The following is a 25,614-nucleotide window of genomic DNA, read 5'->3' on the forward strand; positions in this document are numbered from 1 at the left end:
TCAGCCCATTCTCTCTAGATGACCCTCCACCAACCAAACACAACAGTCTATACTCCACATAGAAGTCAGAATAATCAAGTGTGAGAAAACAAAAGCAAAAGAAGACCTTTGCACACTTCCCAAAGGTCTGCATGAACTTCTGTTATGATGCCCTCTCATATCGACAAAGGTCATCTAAAGTGTCACGCTCCCTTAAAAGCCACAGAGATACACAGCCTGTCCCAGGCTGCTATCCCTTGCACTGGCACAGACAGTGTTGAAGCTCTGTGTTCATGTGGCTTCTTTGAGCTTCTTCTACATAGCTGATGTCTGGACCTGTCCTCTTTCTCCTCCATTCTATGGCTGCCTAACCTCTCAAGAAGCACAATGGCTACTCAGCCTCCCAGGAAGATAATCCTGACACCCTTGGGATGGAATCAAGGGTCTTTTCTCTGCTGACCCATGGTTCTCTGCACATGGGATCTGGCACTGGCTGGATAAGAGGGTGAGCTCAAATTGAAATTAAGGACTGCTATACCCATGAGTACTGGGCTGAGACCCCATTGCTAACAAAGAGATTCATCCAGGAATCTTACACCAAAGAGGTGAGTCAGCATGCTTTCCTGTGACTCTGTGGAGTATAAATTTCCCATCTTGGTCCTCCAAACCCATGATGTTCAATGTGAGAGTCACTATCGACATACAGTGATGTGAGTTTAAAACGAATGAAGTAATGGTTGAAGGTCAGTTCCCAATTGCATCAACCACATTTCAAATGTTCATTGTACGGCTCAGGTGACCAAATCTGAAAACATGAAGTATAGAACATTTGTCATCAAATGGACTATCATGGCTCCAGCATAGACTGGAGAGGGCTCTGCCCTGAGGCTAAATCCACTGAGGGGCATGGTTCTAAGAAGTAAAAGGCAGTGATGGCTGATATTAATTAATAACCACTACTGTATCAAGGAAGGACTTAGGAGAAACTGAGGATTTATGAAGTAAGAGCCCCAAGTTACTGGGATACAGCAGGTGAATTCGATAACAAAGGGGTCTGTAGAACAATAAAACGCCAGCACAGACCGAGGTCTTTATTCTGGCATATCAGTCTCTCGGCCACTGTCCCTCTTTGTGCAGTGTCTGTCTCCTCAGAGTCACAGTGTCATCTCTCAACCATGACATCAGCAGGACTATCCCTTCAGAGGAGCTCGGGAGTTAAGGATTGAGAGGTGACCCAACAGATACTGGAGTGGGGTGGATCATTTGACCAACTGTGATGGCACCTACTATAGGGTCTAACCTTTGCTCCTCCAACCAGTTGAAATAGTGACAGTGGCAAGGAACACCACTTGCTTTTCCTACCTGATTTCTTAAAACTAGTTTTTTTCTTACTTTGGCAATAAGACTACGGCTGGGTTTATGTCCAGTGAGGCATGCATCCCTCCCTGTGTCCCTCATAGCTCCCACCCTCCAGTTCACTCCAGCTCTGCCTTGGTGGGGAATGTCCTAAATAGCAGACATGTCCCAAAGACTGGCACTTATGACAAGGATGGTGAGGGACCAGTGGTGGGACTGTGATGGCTGCCATCAAGGCAGGAGCTAAACACAGGAGGGAGCATGGGTCTTCTAGTATTGCTAGCATTAAAGGCACACTGGAAAGGAACTTTGGGGAGGAAGCTCAGGCAAAGAGGTAATGCAGTGGCTATGGAGAGCCACTGGGTTCTGATCTAGCTTCAGTCCCCAGCCAAACCCCTGTCTGTCCCATACACCATGATGCTGTGACTGACCATGCCATATAATTGATGTGACTTACCAGAAACCCTGAGTGGATGGGTGGGAATGTGCCTCCGCTGGTACAAGTGCTTGTCTATCATGAAAGCCCTGGGTTCCTTCTCCTGCACTGAAGACCCTGGGTGTTGTGTCTGTAATCTCAGTACTGAGGGGGAGACAGGAGGATCTCGAGTTTTTAGGATCATTCTTAGCTATATATCCAGCTTGACACATTTTTAGACCACATGTGACCACACCTCAAAACTGAGAGAGAGAGAGAGAGAGAGAGAGAGAGAGAGAGAGAGAGAGAGGGAGGGAGGGAGGGAGGGAGGGAGGGAGGGAGGGAGGGAGAGAGAGAGAGAGAGAGAGAGAGAGAGAGAGAGAGAGAGAGAGAGAGAGAGAGAGAGAGATGCAGATGTTATCAAACAGTTTCTCTTTTATCAAGAACACGGAAGATATATAAACCAGACTGAGGTGGCCACCTTTGTCGTCTGTCTGAGATCACCATCTGCCTAGTGGAAAGTGAAGCTCAGAATGTGGAGATAGACAGACAGAGATTGGACAGATCCATTACATGCTTGTCCTGTCCCAGATTCCACAGAAGTCTCATCCTCAGCAGGATATGGTTTAAAGAACAACAGATCATTTTTCTAGAGAAGGTTTGTGAAAAAAAATCTAGCATTTCTTTGTGAAAATCACCTCAGAATGTGTCTGTTACTCAAAGCTCAAAGAGAAGTAACTGGTTTCAGGGTGAGGAGGTGTGCAGCTGGCTGATGGTAAATCTGTTTGGGGCATCACTGAGTTCATACCAGGGAGGTGCTGTGATGGAAGATCAGCCATGGAGAACTGGGACAACTGTGGAGATACACTCAGGCAAGACCAGGAAACAGTTCACAGTAAGCGAGCTATGGACCCGCACTGGGGAAGGCACTGCAGTAGCTTTGCTCTCCCCCACACTACTCCACCAGCTCCATCATCACAAAAGGACACTCAGACAAGGCTGTGGGTTTATCTCAAGCTAGACACCAAGAAAAAATTTGCATGGGAACCTGAGACACAAGGCTGGCCAAACATGGTACTCACACCATGAGAACAGTGGCCATGTCTGCAAAGCAGATTGTCCCCCATGACTTCATAGAAGGACAGAGAGGCAGGGTGTCTTGTTAGGGTTTTAGTGCTGTGAACAGACACCATGACCAAGGCAACTCTTATTTAATTGTGACTGGCTTTCAGGTTCAGAAGTTCAGTCCATAATCATCAAGGCAGGAACATGGCAGCATCCAGGCAGGCATGGTGCAGGAGGAGCTGAGAGGTCTATATCTTCATCTGAAGGCTACCAGCAGAATATTGCTTCCAGGCAGCTGGGATGAGGGTTTTATAGCTCAGACCCACAGTGACGCACCTACTCTGACAACGACACACCTACTCCAATAGGGCCACACCTTTTAATAGTGCCACTCTCTGGGCTGAGCATATACAAACCATCACACAGGACATGGTGTGGTGGCTTAGGAACAGCTCTGGTGCTTGTAAGAGCTATGCTAAGTTGGAGCAGAGAAAGTGAGGACTGAATCTAGTTATCATGGTAGAATAGCCCTGTCAGAGCTGAAAATGCCCAGCCAGCTTTCTGTCTGTCCATCTTCACAGAGCTTTTTAATGAAGGCAAATAGGAGGATTGGGGACTCATTATTTGAAGAGACTTTAAAACCACCTTATTAGCAATGTGCTAATGCTGCAGGTGGGACGTCTTGTCTCTTTTAGATGATGCTCATTTCTGAGATGGAATTAGAACAAAGACATGACTCTCTCAAAACTGACCTCACTTGCCAGAGAAATCATCTGCCCTTTGTACCCGAGCCTTAGCTTTTCCAACTGACAGTCCATGCACCAGGCAACACAGGGATTTGATTGTTCCTGGTGCCCTGGGAAGCCTTTTCCCTTTCCCTCTGGCTGATCTCTGGTACCCCTGCACTCTCTAGCACCTCACATAATCATCCTTCAATTGCTGGTGGAACTAAATTTCCTTTTCTACCTTCTTGGCTCATGTTCTGCAAAGATTCTCTCTATTGAAACTTGAGTGTGGCTGGTACCTCTCAGAAGCTTCATAGCAAACCAATGGCACAGCTGAGCAATACCTGGATGGTGCACCCACCAGGAGACCCTTCAGCATTACACATGGCTGCCACATGTCCACCATCAGATCCTTTTATTACTGGGTCACCAGCTGAGAGCCAGGAGCTAACTTACCCTCTTTTTCCTCTTTTGGTTTTTCTCTTTAATACAGAGATGGCTCAGCTCATGGTTAGTCTGTGGGCCATTTAACCCAGCTATGACCATCTTAAATTTTAATTCCTCATAGCCAGTCATCTGCCCACTACTGTCCATGTGCTTAATACAGTTGGCTCTGTTTTCTTAAAGCAAGTTTAGTGGACACAGCCACACATCCTTGTCTGTGGCTCTTCTATATCACAGAGGGGAGGAGTTGAAGTAGAAACTATATAGTTCATAAGCCAAAATTCCCTACCTCATGCTTCTTCAAAGAGAAAAGGGGTTACTCCCCAAACCAGACCACTTCTCAGGAGCTCACTTTTGTCTTTCACCAATAGATTTATTTATGACTTCCTGGTTCATAAATTGTAATGTGGAGACACTTTAGAACAATCCAAGGCATATCTTTCTTTTACCAAATATGTGCACATCTTAAACTTGATACATGTCTTTGTAAAGCACAGCAGGAAAGCATGGTAGCAGGAGATGCTATTACATCTGAAGTCTGGAGACAGAAGGGGTGGATGCTGCTCCTCGGGTCACTTTCTTCATTGATTCATTCCAGGACCCTAGCTCGCTGGATGGTGACTCCACACTTAGGGTGGCTCTTCTCCCCAGTCTAGCAATGCCCTCACTGACCTACCTATAGACTCATGTTGGAGGTGAATCAAGACTCTGCCAAGTTTCTGACCAATAATAACCATCACATACCCCCACAGATTCTAAAACCAAAGTGATTTGCATCCTTGCATAACTAATCAGTCTGTAGTGAGAATGCGGGGGGGGGGGGGGAGGTTGTGTCTAGGATTTAATGCCTTTGTGATTTACCACTAGGCAGGCTATCTCTAGGAGAAGCAGAGGGCTATCCCACCTTCAACTGCTACCTCTGAGAAAAAAAAAAAAAGACCCTGATGTAGTCTTTAAAATGATTGACATTCTCTAGAAATGGAAAGATAAAGAGAAGTCCTGGGTAGCCAGCATGCTGAGGCAGGAGGATGGAAGAGTCTGGCATGTTAAGGGAAGGCACAGGAGTCGGGTAGGCTACAAAGTGCTTAGGTGACAGAGACATAGTGCCTCATGCAGACTGAGTACACAAATGGGTCACTTTGTAAGGTTAGCGAGTGGCAACCAAGTGTCCCTGGGGGCGTACACTTAGCCACTTGACAGGCTGGACACAGAGCAGCAGAGGTGCTGCTGTTTGTAATGACTTATGACATTTTACATTTCTTTCCTACCTTCACTTCCTGCTAATTTCTTGTCCCCAAACAGGGATTTTTATCCACTGTCTGGGAAGGAACCAGAAGCCCCAAGAGATGTGGCTGCTGCTTTGTGAAAGGACACACTTAAAAATAGCTTCCTTCCCATTAAGCCAGACCCAGCAGGAAGCAGGGCATCTGGGTGGAGAGACTGAATAATGTAGAAATGTCACAGCCCATGGGTGCCCAGAGTGGAGGCCTGTGTGAGGCTCCTTCATCTTAGCCCTAGAGATGCAGCATTGATGATTCTCATCTGCTACTGGGGACTGCCCATTGTGTCTAGTAATGAATGCCTTCTGTGACATGCAGAGACTGGCAGCATGGGCTCAGGGTCACATGGAGGGCCCTGAGACCTAGCATAGCCCTGGCCTCCGTGAGCCCAGGCCCTGTAAGAGGGCAAAGCAGAGGACACAGGTGGTGTTCAGAGAGGTGTGAGCACGCCCTCTGTTTCTAAAGCATGAAGGCCCTGGGAGCATGTCAGAGTGGCCGTAAGCTTGGATTGAGGAATTGGTGGCACTAACTCAGGAAAAGGGACAATAAAGTGAAGCTACACATCCTAAATCCCACAGTAAACATGACAGTGAGCTGCAAGGGACAAGATGGAGCCAAGGAAACGTTACAACCACACATTTACTCTACATACTGAGAAACTTCCTGCTTGGATGTGTGTGGCTAATTTCACTTAATGTAACATTCTGCCTGGTCCCCTGTGTTGCTGGCAATGACAAGATTTATGTTTTTATGGGTGGATAATCCAGTGCACATACAACTATCGTTTTTTAAAAAATCCATTTGGTCATCAGTAGATAACTAGGCTGATTTCATATCTTGGCTGCTGTCAATAGTCTATGAAGAAGCTTGTCCAACCCAGTCTCTCAGAACGTGATCTGGTGTGGAAATCAGGTACTCACGACTGAGCTTATTAGAAGGGAAGAGACAGAGTTGAAGAAGGTTGCTAAGAACAGGAGAGGACAAAGACTTAGAAAGACGGGGATACAAGGTCTAGGTTCTTAGGACACTAGAAGCTGGAAGAGGCACAGAAACATTATCCCTACAGAAAGACTCACAGAAGGGGCTTCCTTACATTTCCAAGACACAACAGGACCAACCCTTCTCTTGTATTCTCTCTCTCTCTCTCTTCTCTCTCTCTCTCTCTCTCTCTCTCTCTCTCTCTCTCTCTCTCTCTCTCTCTCTCTCTCTCTCTCTCTCTGTCTCTCTCCTCCTCCTCCTCCTCCATCTCCTCCTCCTCCTTCTCCTCATCCTCCTCCTCCTCCTCCTCCTCCTCCTCCTCCTCCTCCTTCTTCTTCTTCTCTCTCTCTCTCTCTCTCTCTCTCTCTCTCTCTCTCTCTCTCTCTCTCCCTCTCTCTTGTGCTTCCAGCATCCAGAACTCTGAGACAACAAGTAGAAGTTGTTCTCAGCCACCCAGCCTGTGGTGTTTGTTATAGAAGGTATAAAATATGGGCAGAGAGAACAGGACTTTCAAAACCAGTAATAATAGAATGGGGCAGAGATGGCTATGGCAGTCTGAACTGAATGAAGACAGACACATAATATCTGTCCCAAAACTATTACCAACCTAAATCAACATGTGTAAGTGTGAATTCTCTCCAAAAATACCTCGACCTAGTATCCCATCACTCTCCGTGAAGTGCAAGTGAGACAAACCATTAATAGAACTTTAAAGAATTCAGTGTTTTCTAAACGTTTTGGTCATGAAATCCTCTTACATGTGCAGATTGAGTTAATTATGCACACATGTGTGTGCAGGTGCATATATGTCAGTGAATGACTGTCCAGGTCAGAGGTCAATAATCAGGTGTTACTCGGGTACCATCCCTGTGCTTTTATTTGGTTTTGATGTGGTTTCTTGTTGGTCTGGACTCACTAATGAGACCAGGATAGCTGGCCAGTGAACTTCAGGTACCTGCCTCTATCCATCCCTTACGTGCTGGAATTATAGTCTTTAAACTCAGGCTTAAATGCTCACAAGAAGAGCCCTTTCCAGTCAAGACACACACAGACACACAGGCACACACAGAAACACACACAGAAACACACACACACACACACACACACACACACCAAGCTGTGCACAGATTTTCCCAGGACAGCATAGAAACTGCCCCAGCTGTTCCCCGCTAAGCTCTGCACTAACAAGGACCAATCTTGTTTGGAAGGAGTTACAAAGTTGACAGTTGATTATACACAAACACAGTACTGATGCTCATGAATTCAATTAAATGAAGCTCTTCATGATTGTATTTTTAAGTAAAATCTTATATTCTTCTCATCAACAGAGTTTATTTGAACTCTATGCTCTGAGCACAGGGCAGAGCTGGAGCCAGAAAGACCAGGAAGAATGCCAGCGGGCGGTGACTACTCCTAACTCTAAAATGTGCTCTGACTGCATTGGGAAGCTAGCAGAAAAATCCAGGAAGTGTCCTTACCTCCCTGTCTATTACAGAGCTATTAAAATACTGTCTCTTCCCTCTGGCCTGTTGCACTCAAATATGCACCTTCCCTCATCATTAGAGAAGCTTTTCTCATTCTTTTCTAAAATTGTTATCCACTTTAATGTAGATACCCTATTCCTAAATGCTTGAGAAACACTGCCTGAAAAAAGTAAGGGAGATGACTTTGGATGTCACCTCCAGGATGGGTCTTTCCAGGATCCTGTTGATCTGTCATACTGACTGCACCTTGGCTCCTGAAAGATAAGTTGTTCTCTGGTCATGAGAGAATCTCCAGAATATTCACACAGCCCCTGGATGTTCTAGGCAATAGCACCAGCTGTCAGAATTTTATATCCATTTATACCAATTGAGTAGACAGCATTTTCTGAAACTTCCCTTTAAATCTCAGGAAGGAAACAAAGCAGTCCCATGAAGCTCCTGAAAAATACAAGACTCATAGGGCCCCTCACAAGATTAAAAAAGCAAAAGTCATTGCTTAGGAGAGAAGACTCTTCCAGACTAACCCGAGTACCTGCAAGATATTCTGAGAAACCAAAGCATGCAAACAGGCTGGTGTGGCCTTTGAGTCATCAATGCTTCTATAAGCGACCCCTTAGCTATACTCCCGTGTGTAAGCCCAACGAACTTGCTGATTCACTAAGCCAAAGTTTTTACTAAGGCTTTTGCTGGTATTCCACTTAGGATAAACAGACAACTACTTATATCTCCCTAAGGAAATCACATATCACTCTTCTCTGACTCACTAAGGTTTCAACTTCAAACTGTTAAGGACTGTGAGTTTGTAGAAAATACTCAAAATGTTTGACCCACACAAAGCCAGGTTTATTTCCATTGCACTGCTTGTATTGGTTTGCTCTTGCCTCCTTTGGCATATTATCTGATAAGTCAGCTTGTGGTGAGCAAGATCAGAGGCTGAGGGATCTCCTGGAACCGAGAGTGAACATCTCACACATCTATGCTGCCTGCATCCCTATGCTTCAAGCTGGTCCTGGGAAGACAGCTAGGCACCTTTTATATCAGGGAAGCCAGGCAGCCCAAATGGGACAGCCCTGTCCATCCCTGAGAGGAGTAAAACCATAGCCATACGAGAGACCATAGTGAATGATTTCTACCAGACCTCGAGGTTGGCTGCCGAGGCCAGTGTGTCATGCCCTTCAGAGAGTCCTGCACCAGGTTATAAACTGTGGCTGCCAATGTATTCTACAAGGAAGATGGTGAGTTAGGGCACTCTCTAAGATCTGGTATGAGGGCATCAATCCCATTTGTCAGGGCCCCACCTTCACCATCTAATTACCTTCCAAATGCTCCATTGTACATCCCATAACTGGGACTTGGGTGTCAATATACGAACAGAGATGGAGAAAGAAACCTTTACCACCATGCTCCTCAAGTCTCATTGATGGGCCAAAGCCATGCTCAAAGAAACCTGGACAGGGGGACACCCCACAGTCCATTTATCTTATGACCAAGTCCCTCAGTTGTCCTCTGTATTTAATTATATAAATACACACTTTTTCTGCTAGCATCTGAATTCTTGTCCTCCTGGGTTCTTCAGTTAAAAAAAAAAATACAAGATGGAAAATTCCAAAGCAAGGGGAAAGTAAAGATTATTGGCAAGACTTCAGATTCTTCATTCAGAAGAAAGGCCCCAAAGCTTGGAGTCTCTAAGGGCAGAGGGTCATGTTTATCCTTGGTTCATGTACTCTGTGACTTCTTTCCTCCTCTCTACTGGTCAGAAAGTGCTCATATGGCCCTACTGACTTGAGAAGTGTGTCCTTCGCTTTGTCTGTCTTCATTGCTAATAGAGTCTCCCATTTCCTGTCACAACCACAGAATGACTACTGGTTGGTTATTGTTTGGGGACACCCTCTGTTCCTTGTTGTGTAATGGGGAAGGAGAAACGTGTTGCAAGTGAAGGAAATGGCCTATTATCATTTCTCCCTTCCCTCTTCCCTCGAGGCCCATGGCCGTCTCCTTATGAAAATGGTCACATCGGCAGCACCTACCCAACCTCCTGCACCTGTGGCATCTCTAGCCCCAAGCTAGATCTGAGCAGCAGCCACTCAGTTTTCTGCCCTTTGCAGCAACAACTGGGTCTGATGGAAAGACTGGGAAAACAATGCTGCATCAGTCTGTGGCTCAGCAAGGGCGGGTCCAAGGCTTTCAGATATACCAACCAGCTTTCTCCATCAACTGAGGTGGAAGCATGCTGCCATGGCTTCCTGTATTCAAGGAAGAACGCTGAAGCCCATGAACAGGAGATACTGCAGAGTCAGCATCCAAGCTAAGAGGCTGGAGCCTGGAGCAGGAGGCCCCACTGTGCTTTCCGGTTTCCCAGGGCCTATGAGTCAAGCACAAAACAATGGCTAATCCTGGTGGTGTGAGTACAAGCTTGGTTTATTTCTCCTTGCAGTGCCTTCCGGAGCTGTAATGAGAACATCTCATCACAAGAGCCTGCTGGATATCTCAGAGTTCATAGACTAAGTGGCTTCTCCTCCAGCAGAGCTCATTCTCTTCTCAAACCCTTTCTTCATCGGAAATTGCACGTTCAAGTAAAATATTGAAAGGGTACAATTGCTTTGGGGGAGAAACATTCTGTCAGTTCTCTGTGTCCTGCCCTCCCCTGATTGTTCTCATTGGGAGCCCCAGGACTCAGAACAGTACAGTAGCTTAAAGCCAAGTCTCCAAACCACTGCCTAGGATCTGTGCTGGGTGCTGGTTACAGTAGACTTCATGGCTTATACACGCCACTGAACCCAGCTGTTCTCACAGGCATGCTGGGCCTCCCCTGCCTCTCAGGAAGAATGCTAGCAGTGGCAAATTCCACCAGCCCTGGAAGTAATCTATGCCCCTATGTCTCTTTGCAAGCTGTGTTTAGCCATTCATGTCCTTTGAGGTTTCCCCATGATGGCCTTACCAAATTATCCATCAAGCTTTGTCTCTTCCTCAACCTCTGGACCTTTCTTTCAAGGTCGTTGATCTGTCCTTCACCAAATGTGCTTGTGGTACGTATACAGAGGATGGAAATGACAGCCAGAAATTACCCTTACACTACACCACCTTGAGGCCTTCACTCCATGTTGGTTCCTTACTAGGTCTCATAGGGATGTGCGGAAGGCGCAGCTGAGGGGCAGCTCTGTGGACCTTGTACCTGACATCTCTGCTGCTGCATGACTGCCCTATGGATGCACAAGGAATCTCAAGCCATCATGGGCACAGAAAGTCATCCTGAAATACCACTGGTGACATGCAATGGCTTTTCAGGTGCCCCACAGACAAAATCGTCTCTGAACTTGAACTGGTTGCTGAGCATTAGAGTTTTGCCAATGATCACATTTCCAGTTCTCATGTCATGGCAGCAGAAAGAGGATTTCTGTGTGTCCATTGTTTTTAACTGTTCTGAGAGCCCTTATCAACGGAAACCCAGTGACCAAAGGGTTTGCAGCAGCTTTAATCATAGGCACTAAGGTGGGGCTCCTAAACCTTGTCTTTTCACAACCTTTATTTCCCTAGGAAATGTTTATGTAGCCCCAGGTATACAGGTATATAAAATAGGTATTCAAATCTAACATTTACTGATGGTAACTTATAAAAAAAATATTTTCGCACAAGTCTCTGATATGCATGTAACTAAGTTCATTATTTATGAACACTGAAAATAAATTTGAATATTAATGGGATAGGCTGCTTGTTTACTTTATATAAATAATTAAATGTTGGCTAAATATTTAGTTTTTTGGTACTTTTCAGAGTTGATTGATGTTTTGATTCTATAATTATCAATTCTGAGAACATCACTTCACATCAATATATCACACAAAATAAGCTCAGAATCAAGGTTGCTGTGAAGTCAACTGATACGACACAGGTCACTGTTGCTGGAAACACCTCTGGCTCATTACATATTGGCTTTCAAATGGCCTCTTGGCTGTTAGGCATTCAGAGACTTTCTACCACTGGCACAGCTTTCATGACTTCTACACTGATTTAAGTGACCCCACACCAGAGCTGAGTCTCACAGTTTAAGAGGCCGGCACCAGGACATTTTGGAAAGTTCTAGAATTTGTCACAAGTGGTAACATATATTTAGAAAAAGGAAGTGGTCTCTGCCTACTTGCTTAGCACACTGCCTGAGATGTGACCTCACAAGGCAGGCCTTGGCTCCGCCCTCCAGGGATGTGACAGTCCTTGCTGCAGGAAAGGTAGACTTACAAGCATCCCATCTGAGATAGACTGCACTCGGCCCTCTGTCCTACTCAAGTCGGTGTCTTGGAGCCCTGACATCACCTGAGGGGCAGATGTCTGGCATCTTCTGCTAAGGGACAGAGCTACACTAATCGTCTGAGCTGCTTGCTCCAGCTCCATCCTACAAGACTGCTCTGATTGCATTATCATAGAAATGGGTGCTATGCACAGCCAGAGAGCCCCAGGCAATTTCAGCGATTATAAAACCCAGAACATTTTTTTTTCCTGGCAGAAACATTGAATTTGGCCTGGGAATTTGAATTTTTATCTAATGATGCAGGATCAAAATACTTTCATTTCCTACCTGCAAGATAAAGATGTGCTCATAAAAAGAAAAACTACGGGTCCTTTTATTTCTTTCCTTCCTTTGTTCCTTTCTTCCTTTCTTCTTTCCCTCCTCTTTTCTTTCTTTTAATTATATTGAGGTATGTAATGCAGAGTTCTTATCAAAGTGACCCCGAGTCCTCCTCTTTTTAAAGAAATCGCTTTCCTTGTTGGGATGTTTAGCTATTATTCTATTGTCTGTTAACAACAACAAAATTTGCAAAATGGTTGAAGAATATTTTAATTGAATTTATACTTGTCAATTTTATTAAAACAGTACAGAGCATTACAAAATGCTACATGCTGATTCTACAAAATACAGTTTACTATTATCATTTTTCAAGGTTCAGAAACTATAATTGTCTATGTACATGTATGTATACATTGTGAGTGCTGTGCCCATGGAGGCCAGAAGAGGGCGTCTGCCCCCCTAGAGTTGGAGCTACAGGCAGCTAAGACCCGGCAACAGTTCTCATGCCTGCTGGGCCATCTAGTCTCCAGTCTCCAGTCTCTATTCTAGCTGCTGTTTTCCTGATAACCACTTGCCCATCTGTTCTCTTAGGCTGAGCGGTCAGAAAGAACCATTGCTTATCCCAACAATATGCAAACCAAAAGGAGAGTCCCCTTGAAAACACTGAGGAAAATCCACAGGAAAAGTTCGAAAATGTTGCTTTGGAAAGCTTTCAATTTTAACATGGTGACTGGCAGTACAACTCAACACACCAGTGGAACTAGCCTGGGTGAGACTGGGGATTAAATCCCCACTATTATATTTAAAAAAGAAACCATCACCAATAACAACAGCAACAGCCTGGCACATGGGGAGGCACATTCAGATGGAAGGGACCACAGGCATCTCAGGTGTGGGACCAGTAAGTACTCAGTCATTTCATAGACTAATCCCTTGAGAAATCTCAGGAGTTGTATGTGCCTGACAAGACAGCCCGATGTCCTTATTCCCAGTTCAGCCAAGATTCTGACCAAGGACAATAGAAAGAAAAAGAGGCACAAGACATTTTATTGCATAAGGTATCAGAAATCGAGAGACCCTGTGGCAAGGGAGGATGGAATGGTAGCAGGAATGGGAGTCCTGGGTGTGGCACATGGGATGGACTTTAATTCTAACCAGGGAGGATGAACTGGGTTCTTGAGAAACTGATCTTAGAGGAAGCTTGAGCTGAGCCTGTGGCAGCAGCAGGATAAAGGTGTGTGTGTCAGCAGGGAGGGGCTTCTGGGTGAAGGGGTTGGTAGAAACACCAACAGGAACGTCTTGGTAGAGGGAAAGCCACAGAACCTGCTGTTGTCAAAAGACAGACCACATCACACCTACGGATCAGTTCTCTGAGTGATGACGTGGCTTTGTCAGTGGGGGGTGGATCTAGTCCATGCAGGGCCCCTGAAGAGCACACACCTGCTTTAGGAGCAGGACCCAAGGAAGCAGGCTATGGACCGCACTCGGGATAGGGAAAGGCACGTCCTGAGCAGAGTATGACCATGCTTCTCGGGTGTCAGGCAGGGAATATGATACAGAGGGGCCAGGAAGGGACACTCCACCATCATGGACTCTGGAATGAAGCCCTGCAGCACAGAAGGCTAGAGTGTGACATGCTGATTTCCCTGATATCAATGGGAATCTCTGAGACAGTGGGTTAGAGAAAGGTCATGGGGAGGGAGCTTCACCTCAAGATTCTGCTGAACGGCTTCCTGCACCATGCTGACGGACACCAGCAAAACAAGGCCAGGAAGATACGATGAGAAATGATGTAGGTGATTTTGCATTCAGGAAGTCCAGCTGCCCAACACAGAAGCCAGAGGCCCTGCTCTACCAGCAGCTCGGTTTCTATAGAAACAGGGCCCTGCCTTCCCCAGCATCCCTTCCTTTAATAGATAGCTAGCAATGAGGAAGAGCTGAGTTTGGCTTATCCCTTTGAAAGAGCTAAATTTTTGGAAGTCAGAAAGAGATGCCCTCTGTACCCTTTTCACACACAGAATAGAAATAAAACATTATCGGGCAAGGCAATAGTAGGGGAGAAAAGGATCACCTTGAAGGGAAATGTTTAGATGAAGCTCATAATCTTCACCTTCTAAGCTGAAAAAAGTCTTGGTCCAAATCCATCTTTCTTGGAGACAAGAAACTATGCTAAGTGCTTGGATTAGGTAATTGAATTTTTCTATACCAGAACCTTCAACCCCGAGGGCCTGTGTGAGGCCCTCTGTTGTGCTGACTATACAGCCTCCACCCAAGATGCTTGAAGGCTACATTCTTAAGTGAACCCTTACAGACATTTTGGAGTCTACAATTTACTCTTGGCAACCAAAGACCTGGTCCTGCCCCTGTGATTCACCAGCTTCCCACACACCCTGCACAGGCTCTTGCCTTCAGGGAGCTAGAGTATATTTGATTCTCCCCGGCCACTGACCAAAGCACTCTCCCCCGAGAAAGGAGCTGATGTGGCCAGAGTGCTCAGGCACCCCACTCTGCTGCCTTCCTGTGGACAATTTCCAAATCAGTTTATGAGAACTGCAAGGCTTGTGAAATAAAGAAAGGGAAGTACGTGCCCCCAAAACCCAGAATGAGAACTGGAGAGAAGGATCAATCGTTAAGAGCATTGGCTGCTGCTATAGAGGACCAGAGTTCAATTCCCAGCACCCACATGGTGGTTCACAACTCTTTGGAACTCGGGACCAGGAGATCTATGGCCTTTTCTGACCTCCTCTGATACCAGGCAAGCATATGCTGAGCATACATACATGAGGGAAAAATACCCATACGTATATATTTTTTTAACTTTTAGAGAGAATTCTGTGTATCCACCACTCTATCATGACTGAGCCCACTAGGGCCCAGAAATAAAGGATGACCTGTCCAACTAGAAGACATTTGTCCTCTGCTGTAGCCTGCTCAGGCCAGCTAGACTGTGATGCGGCTACGAACATGCTGCCCAGAATAGGTGCAGATCCTATCTGAGCAATGTTCGCTGCAACACCACTGCCTCCCAGACAGACAGACAGACAGACAGACATGGAGGCACAATAAACAGAACATTGGTTTCTTGAAGTTTCTGCCAGCGGTACTGTACTTTCTTCTGTGGCCATGGCTTCAGGCAGCTGAAGTGCCCCCACCACCATTTCTAGCTCATCTTCCAACCTCTCCCCTTAGCAAGGGTCTCTGACTCTGAGTGTTTGTACTGCTCTCCTCCTCCACTTCTGCCCTGCTTCTCAATATCACCTCAAGTCTGTTCCTTCACAGACCATGTCTCTAATATAGAGCAGTCATATGTGGGACATACAAATTGAAGTCAGATGCATATATTCTGCATTTTGTATAGAATGGCTGTGTAGGCACACATAGTGTTTATATAAGAGAGGAGACACAAGGTTAGATTCATCTATTGTGGGTAACGCAGCGGGAAGGCCACTACTGTTTGAAAGCTAATGTGCTTGTTCCATTTGCTCTGTCTATTAACTGTCTCACGGTGGTGAAGAGTAAGAGACAGAAAAAAAAAATTACTTTCTCAATTCTTAGTTTGGCCAGGAACCTATTTCCTTTATTCCACTTTAAAAAATAATCATTATATTAAAACTGGCTGGGGCTGGAGAGATGGCTCAGTGGTTAGAGCACTAACTGCTCTTCCAGAGGTCCTGAGTTCAATTTCCAGCAACCACATGGTGGCTCACAACCATCTGTAATGGGATCTGATGCCCTCTTCTGGTGTGTCTGAAGACAGCTCACTGTACTTATATAAATAAAGTAAATAAATCTTTAAAAAAATTTTAAAACTGGGTCAATCTTATCTAAAGTGAATGCTGATGCTCATATGAAGATTAAAAATTAATTTTTACAGTGACTTTGATGATCTTCAAAAACATTAGGTTTCACTTGAAGTAACATAAATCCCTCTGTGTGTGCATGAGTACATGTGTGCATTAGTGTGTGCGTGCGCATGTGTACATGTGTGTGTTTCTTAACCACTGGGCTTTTAGCTAGGATGACTTTCTTAACTTCCAAAGATTTCTAGGTAATTCGTAGGCACTTGCAGTAGTGGCTGAGATAAGTTTATGTGCTTCTATTAGAGATAGACACTGGAGCTAAGAGGATGTTTGTTTATAAACATGGATTCTTCCTCTGTTGTATCCTGCTATAAGTGTTCTATGCCAGCCATCCTCCTCAGGGCCCACTGAGAGCTCTACCCCAAAATCAATCTTCTGCAAGTCTGGGGGGCCAGGCATTCCTCTACACTATAACTCCTCTCCCTGGATCTCATGGGTCTTTCTAGATTTCCTGCGTGTAGGTTTGTGTGTCTGTATGTGTGTGTTTGTATGTGTGTATGTGTATCTTTGTGTGTATGTTTGTGTGTGTGATGTATATTTGTGTGTGTTTTGTGTGTATGTGTGTGTATGTTTGTTTGAAGGTGTGTTTTGTGTGTATGTGTGTGTTTTGTGTGTATGTGTGTGTATGTTTGTTTGCAGGTGTGTTTGTGTATATATGTGTGTATGTTTGTGTCTGTATGTGTGTATGTGTATGTTTGTATGTGTGTATGTGTGTGCATATCTGTGTGTATGTTTGTATGTGTGATGTGTGTTTATGTATATATGTTTGTATGGGTATGTGTGTGTATGTTTGTGTGTGTGTGTTTGTGTGTGTGTGTTTGTGTGTGTGTACGTGTGTATGTTTGTGTGTGTATGTTTGTGTATGTGTATATGTGTGTGTTTGTATGTGTTTGTGTATATGTGTGTGTGTGTGTGTGTGTGTGTGTGTGCGTGTGAGCGTGCATGTGCTTGTGCACGCATGTACCTGTAGAAGCCAGAAGAGGATATCAGATCCCTTGGATAAAGAGGATAAGGAGTTATGGTGTCTGTGACCTCCTCAAGAAAAGCGACAAATGCTTTTAAACACTGAGTCATCTCTCTAGTCCCATTTCTAACTCGCTGACACAATTAAGTTAAATTTCCAACTTAACGACATGGCGTATACAGAAAAAGAAATGAGCAGGGAGCCCAGAAACCTATGATTTGTCTGCTACCATTTATTTACCTGATCGAGTTTGTAATCTAGTCATCTGTGAAACTAGAGCTATCAATTAAAAAGATTCTACCCAAAATAAGTCTACATCTGGACCACTTTGAGGGAAAACATTGTAAAAGTTGTTCCTGGGAAAGGGCACGTGTGTTTCACATCTCTATAAAATCAAATCGATAAGCTTGAAATGGAAGGAAACCATGACATGGCATTGCAGGTCCCACTGTGCCCTTAACATTCAATTTATTAACCAGAATTTAATTTTAAAAGGATCACAGGATTATTATTTTTATAGGCAACACTGCATGAGAGGATCAATATCACACATCGAAGAAAGCACTTCTCCTGCACTTGATTAATGAATTATTATTGTCGGAGTAATTAAAAGGAACGGGGTCGGGTACAATCAGCATGTACATCTCACTCAGCAACTCCTGCCAGTTGCTCACAAAAATTAAACTCATTCATCAATCCGGCTGCAAAGGATAAAAAGCTTTGAGTAAGAAATGGAAAAGTTCTACTTTATAGAAGGGAAAAAAGAAGACCCCAGGGCTAACACCAAGGAACCACCCTTCCCACCTGGTGACAGATATCAAAGAAAGTTCATGTTAGATGGGAAAATTAGCCAACACATTAGACACAAACTTAATATTCTGAAATTCTAATACTCCAGGCCTTCTTAACCTATAGGTAATAGATCCATGTAAAGTTTGGAAATGTGCTGGCAGCAATTAAAAAAAAAATAGCCTGCCATGTGAATTTGGCTTTCATACCCACCTCACAGTCTCTCACTGCCAACAGCTCACATCCCCTGGGAAAAGATCACATTCCTGCTTCACAAACACATCTCTTTTTTCCCTTTCTGGCTTTAAAGAGCAAAAGCTTGTTAACATGTCAGAATTTGTTTGCTATGGTTCACGGTTAACAACTGACCCACCCAATAACAACTCACGGCAGCCTGTTCTTATTAATGTTGTTAATTCAGGGTGCAAAGGTTGATTCCCTATTCTGTTTTTCTCTCGGCTCGGGCAACAGTGCAGGTGACATGGGACAGGAGTGGTGCTCCCTGCACCTCGAAGGGGCAGTGCAAAGGTGAGACAGCTTTGATGCTGTGCTTGGCTTCTCCTCGTTCTGCATCTTTGTGCAGAGCAATGCACTCCTCCTGCAGCAGTTTCAGCTTCCCATTTCAGCCTCAGGCTTTTTACGGTTCTGTGTGAATTCTCCCTCCCTCCTTCCCTCATTCCCTAATTCTCTCAAATTTCTGCTTCCCTCATTTCCTAATTTCCCGAAGTCCCTGATCTCGGAGGGAAGAACTTTGCGTGTCTTTGCTATGCAAATAACATGACTTCAGCAAATTTTTATTGAAAGAATGCATAGTGAAACTAAGTGGCCCTTGGTTTTACCTGAGCACTGAAGTTTCTGGTATTAGATACATTCTACGGTAAAATTTTAAATGAAATTTAGATATTCAAAATATATTTCATAAAGTATTATGTCCAGCAGTGAGATATGAGATGGTGTGGCAGGAAGATAAGGAAGCATCACAGCTCACCTAATGAAAATCATATTATGAGAAATAAAGCTGGACACAGGGCATGTGGCTTTTGTGTGCTTGTTCTGTTCAGTTGGAGTTAGTGACCTAGTCATGCAGATATCCTGTTATAATCTCCAAAGCTGTTGACATGTCTTAAGAGAGCTTAGTAGAATGCTCAGTTATTCCACAGCCCTTGCAACTCTAGAATTACAGACTTCAAAAAAAAAAAAAAAAAAAAAAAAAGAGGCAAATTATCCTCAGAGAAGGGCATCCTGGGTAACAAATCTGCATAATATTCTGGTGGGAGCCACAGGACACACCATGTTCCCTTTGTACAAAGGTGAAGAACGCATGGAGGGGAGACTAGAACACCAGATCAAAGATTTAAAGGGCAGGAGAGAGGAAGGATTTACCAAAGGACTAAGACTGAGCAGAAAGGGATCAAAAGAGTGGGGCAGGAAGAGATAGGGAGGTGGAGGGAGGGAGAGACTGTGGAGGGGGCAGGAAGAAAAGAGAAGGAGGGGGAAGGGGGGAGGAAGGAGGGAGGGAAGGAAGGAGGGGGTTCACACACTGCCATGAAAAGCACAAGACCCACAGCTTTAAGGAGTGGAATGGCCGTCCTCTAGGACAAAGGTTAGGATGGTCCCAAGACAAAAGCAAAATCACGTGACAGCACTGACATCCCAGCTCATATATGTCGTCCTGTGTGCTGGTTATGTCATAGCCACACTCAGAACAAAAATCTCTGCTGGAGTCAGATGAGGCAAAGACTGCTTGCTGAGCACAGAAACAGAGCTTCTATCAAGGCTGATGTATTAGAAGTTGTAGGGAAAAGGAGAAAAGCATGTCAGGGCAGGGGGTAGACTGTGGGCTTTGCCCTTAGATTTAGTTGTTTGTAGAAGGTAAAAAGTCATCCCTGAAGCTTCTGGGCTCAGCGAGCACCGTCAGGGTATACCTGCCCTGCAGCTACCACTGACTTGGTGGTTAAGGCACACTCAGTACTGGGTGCTTCCTCAACCAAACCTCCAAATGACCCCTTCTTCCCTATACCCATCCTGGGAGTAGGTATCCTAGGCATTGCTAACGTCATGATGAGGGGATCTTAGGAAGGATAAAAGCTTAGTCTTTTTATTTAAATCAGGTAATGAGAACAAAAGAAATCACTTAACACTAGTAAAAAAATTTTTTTTGAGAATATATGGACATCTTTGTGGCACCAAGCTGCTTACGAAGCCAGTCACAAAACTGAAAAGTCCGGAGGGCATAAGATGCCAAGCAACTGAAGGATCAGGGCAGAAAAAAAAATAAGATGGGCTTGGAGCTAAAGCGACATGTAGGAGGAAGAATTTGGACCTGTTGGGCTGACTGACTTCATGGGTGGTGATTGTCATTGAATCTCAGCGTTGGCTGGCTTGTGGCTTTAAAATCAGGCTGCTGGTATATTAACATCATTAGGGAGGTGTGAGTCACCCAGAAAGAAGGAAGCAGAGACAGCCATGTGCCACTGCAGGAGGACCACGGTGGCAGTTTGCAGACCCCAAAGCCATTGCAGAGACTGGAGAGAAGCATCCAAGGCCTGACAAACGCTGATATTTTAAAATGAGTCACAGTTAATTCCAACAGCAAGTCACCAAATTGCACTAAAAGCAACTTTCAGCAGCTTTTTAGAGTCAACTTATTTTTAACTCTACACAATGATTTTTAAATAAAATTGACTAATGGCTTCTCAAAGGGAGTTTCCAACTAATTGGCTTTGTTTAAATAAGTGTAAAATTTATAAGGAAACTGATTACATATGAAAGATCCTAGGCCAGCCCCACCATCTTAGTTTCTTGTCACTGTGATGAAACACTTTGACACCAGCAACTTAAGGGGAAAGTGGCTGATTCTCAGGTTACACTTTATTATGGTAGAAAAGTCACAGCCAATGGAGTTTAGATAAATAGTCATGTGGCACCCACAGTCAGGTTTCAGACTGGTGAAGCCTGGTACTCAGCTCACTTTCTCCTTTTTATATAGGATCCTTGCCTAGGGAATGGCATTGCTTTTGGTGGGTGGGTTTACCTAACTCAACTAATCCAACCAAAATTAAAGTAATACCCCACAGGCATACCCAGGGGTCTCTCTTCCGGACTATTTCAGATTCCATCAACTTAGTGGCTGTGATTAACCATGATACCACCCAAAGAGGATATCTATGGACCTGCACAAGTAACAGGCCATTAGTTGTAAATGGTGTCATTGCTGTCTGCACTTGGGTGATTTCTTTGTTCATCACTAGACCCCTAATGTTAGTGTAGGAGTGTTCTGTGCACATTTTATTAGATTTTATATGGGCGAGTCTCTGCAGAATATCTTAAACTTTGTGGAAGTTCCCTTTTCTAGATTATACAAAGACATACTCATTTTACTTATTTTTTTTAAAAAAGAATGCATAAGAGACAGACAGATAGACAATATAGGGGTGCACCACAGCACTTCTCTGAAGGTTGGAGAATAGCTTTAGGTGTTATTCCTTTCTTTTCACCTTATTTGAGACAGATTCTCTCCTTGTTTGCCATGGTATACACCAGGATATCCAGCCCACAAGCTTCTGGGGATTCTCCTCATCTACAGCCTATCCCTGTACAGGACGACTGGGATTATAGTCAGGTACCCTACCATGGTAAACTTTTGCAGGGGTTTCAGGAGATATGAACACAGGTCTTCATGCTTCTATGGTAACTTTTTATCTCCCTTCTCTATTTCTGGGTCTAAGCTCAGATAATGTAAAACCTAATGCATATTAAAGACACGTCACTTACTAGCATCAGATAACTGAGATAGGGAAGCTGCTGCTTTTGTTTGCTTTTATGTTTTTGGCAACTAGACACTACAAGCTCAGCTCTTCTGGGACAAAGAACAGCAACCGACGAATTGTCCATCAGGTTGATTAGCAATTTCAGGAGGACCCAGTCCAAAGTGCTAAAGTAACCTTTTGGCTGTGGTCCTAGGGTGTGTAAGAAAAAATACTGAGAAAGGCATAAAAATTAAGCCAGTAAAAAGTGTTACTCTATGGTGTCTGCTTCAGTTACTGTCTCTAAGTTCCTACCCTGACTTTCCTTAGTAATGGATTATGTCCTGAGAGTTGTAAACTCAAATAAACCCTTTATTCCTCACAGTGCTTTACCTCAGCAACAGAAAGACAACTAAGACACTGCACACTGCAACAGATGTGCCTGACTGGCAGAACACAGATTCGGGATGAGGTCACCGGTCTAGTATTCAGACTGCTCACTCAGACACAAGTGATGGAGGTTTTTCTATGAGCTAAGGGAAAGCGATTTCAGCACCCTGGACAGCGACAGAGGGAGAGGGAGGTTCCTGAATGGGGGGAAAAGCTACACACACACACACACACACACACACACACACACACACACACACACACACACACACAGCACAAGTATGCTCCTAAGCAAAGCAAAGCGGTCCAAAACAGTCACGTGGGGACGGGGGAGGAGGTGTGTCACACCAGACCCTTCAATCTTGACATACCTAGCAGTTTTATTAAACACAAGGACTTTATCAGTTACCTTTAACTGCAAGCAAACTGTAGCCTCTGTTCTTGGAAGAATGTCGGTTTTGTCTATGCTTCTGTCTTTTGGTAAATGTTTTGCCAATTTTTAAAAAGGAAGTTTTTAAATTAGGGCTACATTTAGCTCTATGTCATCAGTTCAACTCTACATCTGAAACTTAATTAATGCTTTCTTGCGTACATAGGAGGTAAGAAGGTTGAGAATGTAAACAAACATGTTCAGCACCTCACACGGCTGTTTTTGTTGGTTTTGTGGTAAGAACAGCTAAAATCTACTCACCATGACTCCTCCACATCACAGTTGTACTATCTACAAAGCTCCTGATGCTTCTTCATCCCACACAACTGCCACTTTGTAGAAAAGGTATGTACTTATTATAACATGATAATAGAAAAATGTGCACACCACTGAATACTAAACACATGTGACCAATGCCCATGTGCTTGGTTGCATGCACATATACATTTCTGCAGGACACATAGTGTTGGAGGAAGGCACCCTTCAGAACTCTCATGGTGCATGTCACACTCATCCAATATCCCTGCTCTGAGAATGACCTCAGACTTGCCTGAGAAGCTGTTCTAGCTATGCATCAGAATGAAAAGGGGGAGCTGCCAGCTCTCAGCTAGGATCTTAAAAAACAAACAAACAAACCCAATCTGGATGGGCGGAGACCAGCTGGTGCTCCCAGTACTGTCTGTCCTTTCTGCTAGCGACATCTAGAGCCTACTGAGCAAAGAAAGTCATTCCAGACCCATAATCCAAAGCTTTTAAGCCAGATTTTAGTGTGTGTGTGTGTATGTGTGTGTGTGTGTGTGTGTGTGTGTGTGTGTGATTCTTGCCTGAATTGCAACCCAGTTATGTCCACAGGATGCTAGGTAAATAGAATCCTCCAGAATAATTTATTGCTCAAAACCATCCTCAAAGACTTCTAGTTCTTTAAACCAGATGACAATAATTTGTCCCTTTTCCTTAAGACTGGCCCACGGAAGTGAGAGGCATTAGTCTGTGTGTGGTATCTTTTGCTAGCCAGGGGAATTTGGGAATGATCAGGAAAAAAAAATACATGTTCCATGGCTGTAGATGGGCCTCCCACCAATTCCTGTCACCTTGGTGCCAGTCCCTATGTCATCATAAAACAACACAAAACCAACAATTAATATAGCACGGCCTCCCTGGTTTTGTAAGCTGTGGCAATTGAGACCCTCACTCCCTGCAGAGACCTCTTGCATCAAAAATTACTAAACACTGAAGTCTTGCTTTTTGAGACCCTACATGTTTGATGGCCACACCTCCTGTTCCCTCTAGGGTGATGTGCTACCCTGCTCTGCAAGGATGAAGGAGACTAAGAAGCTTGTGCTACAGAGCTGCACTGAAAAGGGACTCCAGTAGCCCTGTAGACACTGCACAGCTGTCTCTAAGGGATGCTGCAGCTAAACCAGACCTGCCTGCCTGAGGGCTCACCTGGGAAGTGATTTCTTTTCCTGGGAACAGGTCTCAGGAAAATCTCTCCCTGCCTAGAAGTCCTAGTGGCACTGAATACTGGGAGGTATCAGTATAAGACCTTCAACCCATTTCTGTGACCACTGGTACCCTGAAAGAATCACTAATTACTAGGTGGATATGCAATTTCAGTCTTTGAAGCCCAGACTTTCAGCCTCAAGAGTAAGACACCTATCTGAGAACTTCTTAAGGAAGGAGCATGGTCCAAGCAGAGTTGCTGGACCACAGGTTTGCAGCTCCAATTAGCAAGCGTGGTGAGAGCTGTATTGGGCCTGGGTCAGAGGCCAGGGCTCTGAAGCTAGGACTCTTTTTTTAAAGAGCACCTAGGTCTAATCCTAGGGGTGTAGAGAGAAGGGTCTGGGAACAGTGGAAAGGAGACAGAGTGGAGAGGAGAGGAGGGGCACCTCGGTTGGATAGTTGCAGTGACAAGTGATAGGAAGAGAAAAGCAGCCTGAACTAGCAGTTCCCTGAGCCATAAAGCAGGAAAATAAACCTAAAACACAACTCCAAGCATACACACATCTAATTCCCTCCTTGAGAACCACAGCAGGCTACGGTTACAAACAGAAATCCACACATCTAGTGAATTCCAAGCATAGTCCACATCCCAGCAGGCTCAGCTCCAAAACCTTCCTGATCCAGCTACCAACTCCTGGCCACCACCACAGAGATCTGCTCCGGATCTTGGTGGCTGAGATCAGGAGCCAAGGAGAGTGTCTGAGCACACTCAGGCACAGCAAGAGGGAACGCAAAGAGAGGCGCAGAGGACCCAGAGACCCTTAGGACTTGCCAGGCCTGTGCACCCGATGCTCCCACCACCGCCACCCACCCACCACGGTGCTCTTACGTCCTCCTCATCACAGTCGCTCCGAGCCTGGTACTGGAACCGGGGCCGGCCACCAGCACCGCCGCGCTCCCTGGTTGCCACCGCCTGCGCCTGCGGCCCGAGGGGCTTTTGGCCGGCGTCCTCTTCCGGCCCCTGGCCACCCAGAAGGCGACTGGCCTCCGGGGGCGCCGGGAAGGAGCGCGAGGTGTTGATCTTGCCGGTGAACCTTTGGTACAGCGAAGCCATGGGCCGCCGCTGTGCTCTAGCTCACTGGTTAGGATGCTTCGGAAGAAAAAAAAAATTCCTTTCTCTCTGTCTCTCTTTCCTCTCCCCACCCCCTCCAGTGGAAAAGAGAGAAGGGGGGAAAAGGAGGCGGTGGGAAAAGAAAAAAGACGAGCCCTGCCGCTCCGCGCCACTCGCGAGTCGAGTCGCCTGGGTGCTGAGCGACTCTGCCAGGCTCAGCTTCTCCGCCCCCTCCCCGGCGGCGCGGAAGCCAGGGGTCGGAGTGATCGCTTTCTCTTTCTGCTTTGCTTTTTTTTTTTTTTTTAAGTCCCCGCCACGGCCACGTTCGGCCTTACCTAAGAGATGGAAGGAAGGCAAGACACCAAAAGCACACTAAGGGAGGGGACATGTCTAGGCCCCATTATTTGGCAACACCTAAATACCAGCTCATCTTCTGGTCCCCGCCCGGCCCCCTTGCAGCTCTTCCTTTCCCTTCTTAGCATGGTACCCAGCTCCCGCTGTGGCCATGGCACCTGGGCAGTTCTAGATTTGGAGGTGGATGCTGGATACAAGAAGACACTCTTTTGGGACGTCAGTTGGGTCAGTTGTGGATAG

The 25,614-nt window shown here is 45.2% G+C and overlaps 1 protein-coding gene across 1 annotated transcript in view; it reads right to left on the reverse strand.

Moving 5' to 3' along the window:
• LOC308435629 (A-type potassium channel modulatory protein DPP6-like) overlaps positions 1–25,023 on the reverse strand; it is a gene marked incomplete at both ends in the record, with an annotated part of 497,671 nt that extends 472,648 nt beyond the window's left edge. The window contains one exon of the mRNA XM_080936356.1: positions 24,799–25,023. Within this exon, the coding sequence (XP_080792482.1) occupies positions 24,799–25,023 (225 nt within the window). The remainder of the gene's footprint in view (positions 1–24,798) is intronic.
• Positions 25,024–25,614: the final 591 nt, after the last annotated feature.

The sequence above is a fragment of the Micromys minutus genome (genome assembly GCF_963924665.1).
Source record: "Micromys minutus genome assembly, chromosome: 23".
Classification (NCBI taxonomy): Eukaryota; Metazoa; Chordata; class Mammalia; order Rodentia; family Muridae; genus Micromys; species Micromys minutus.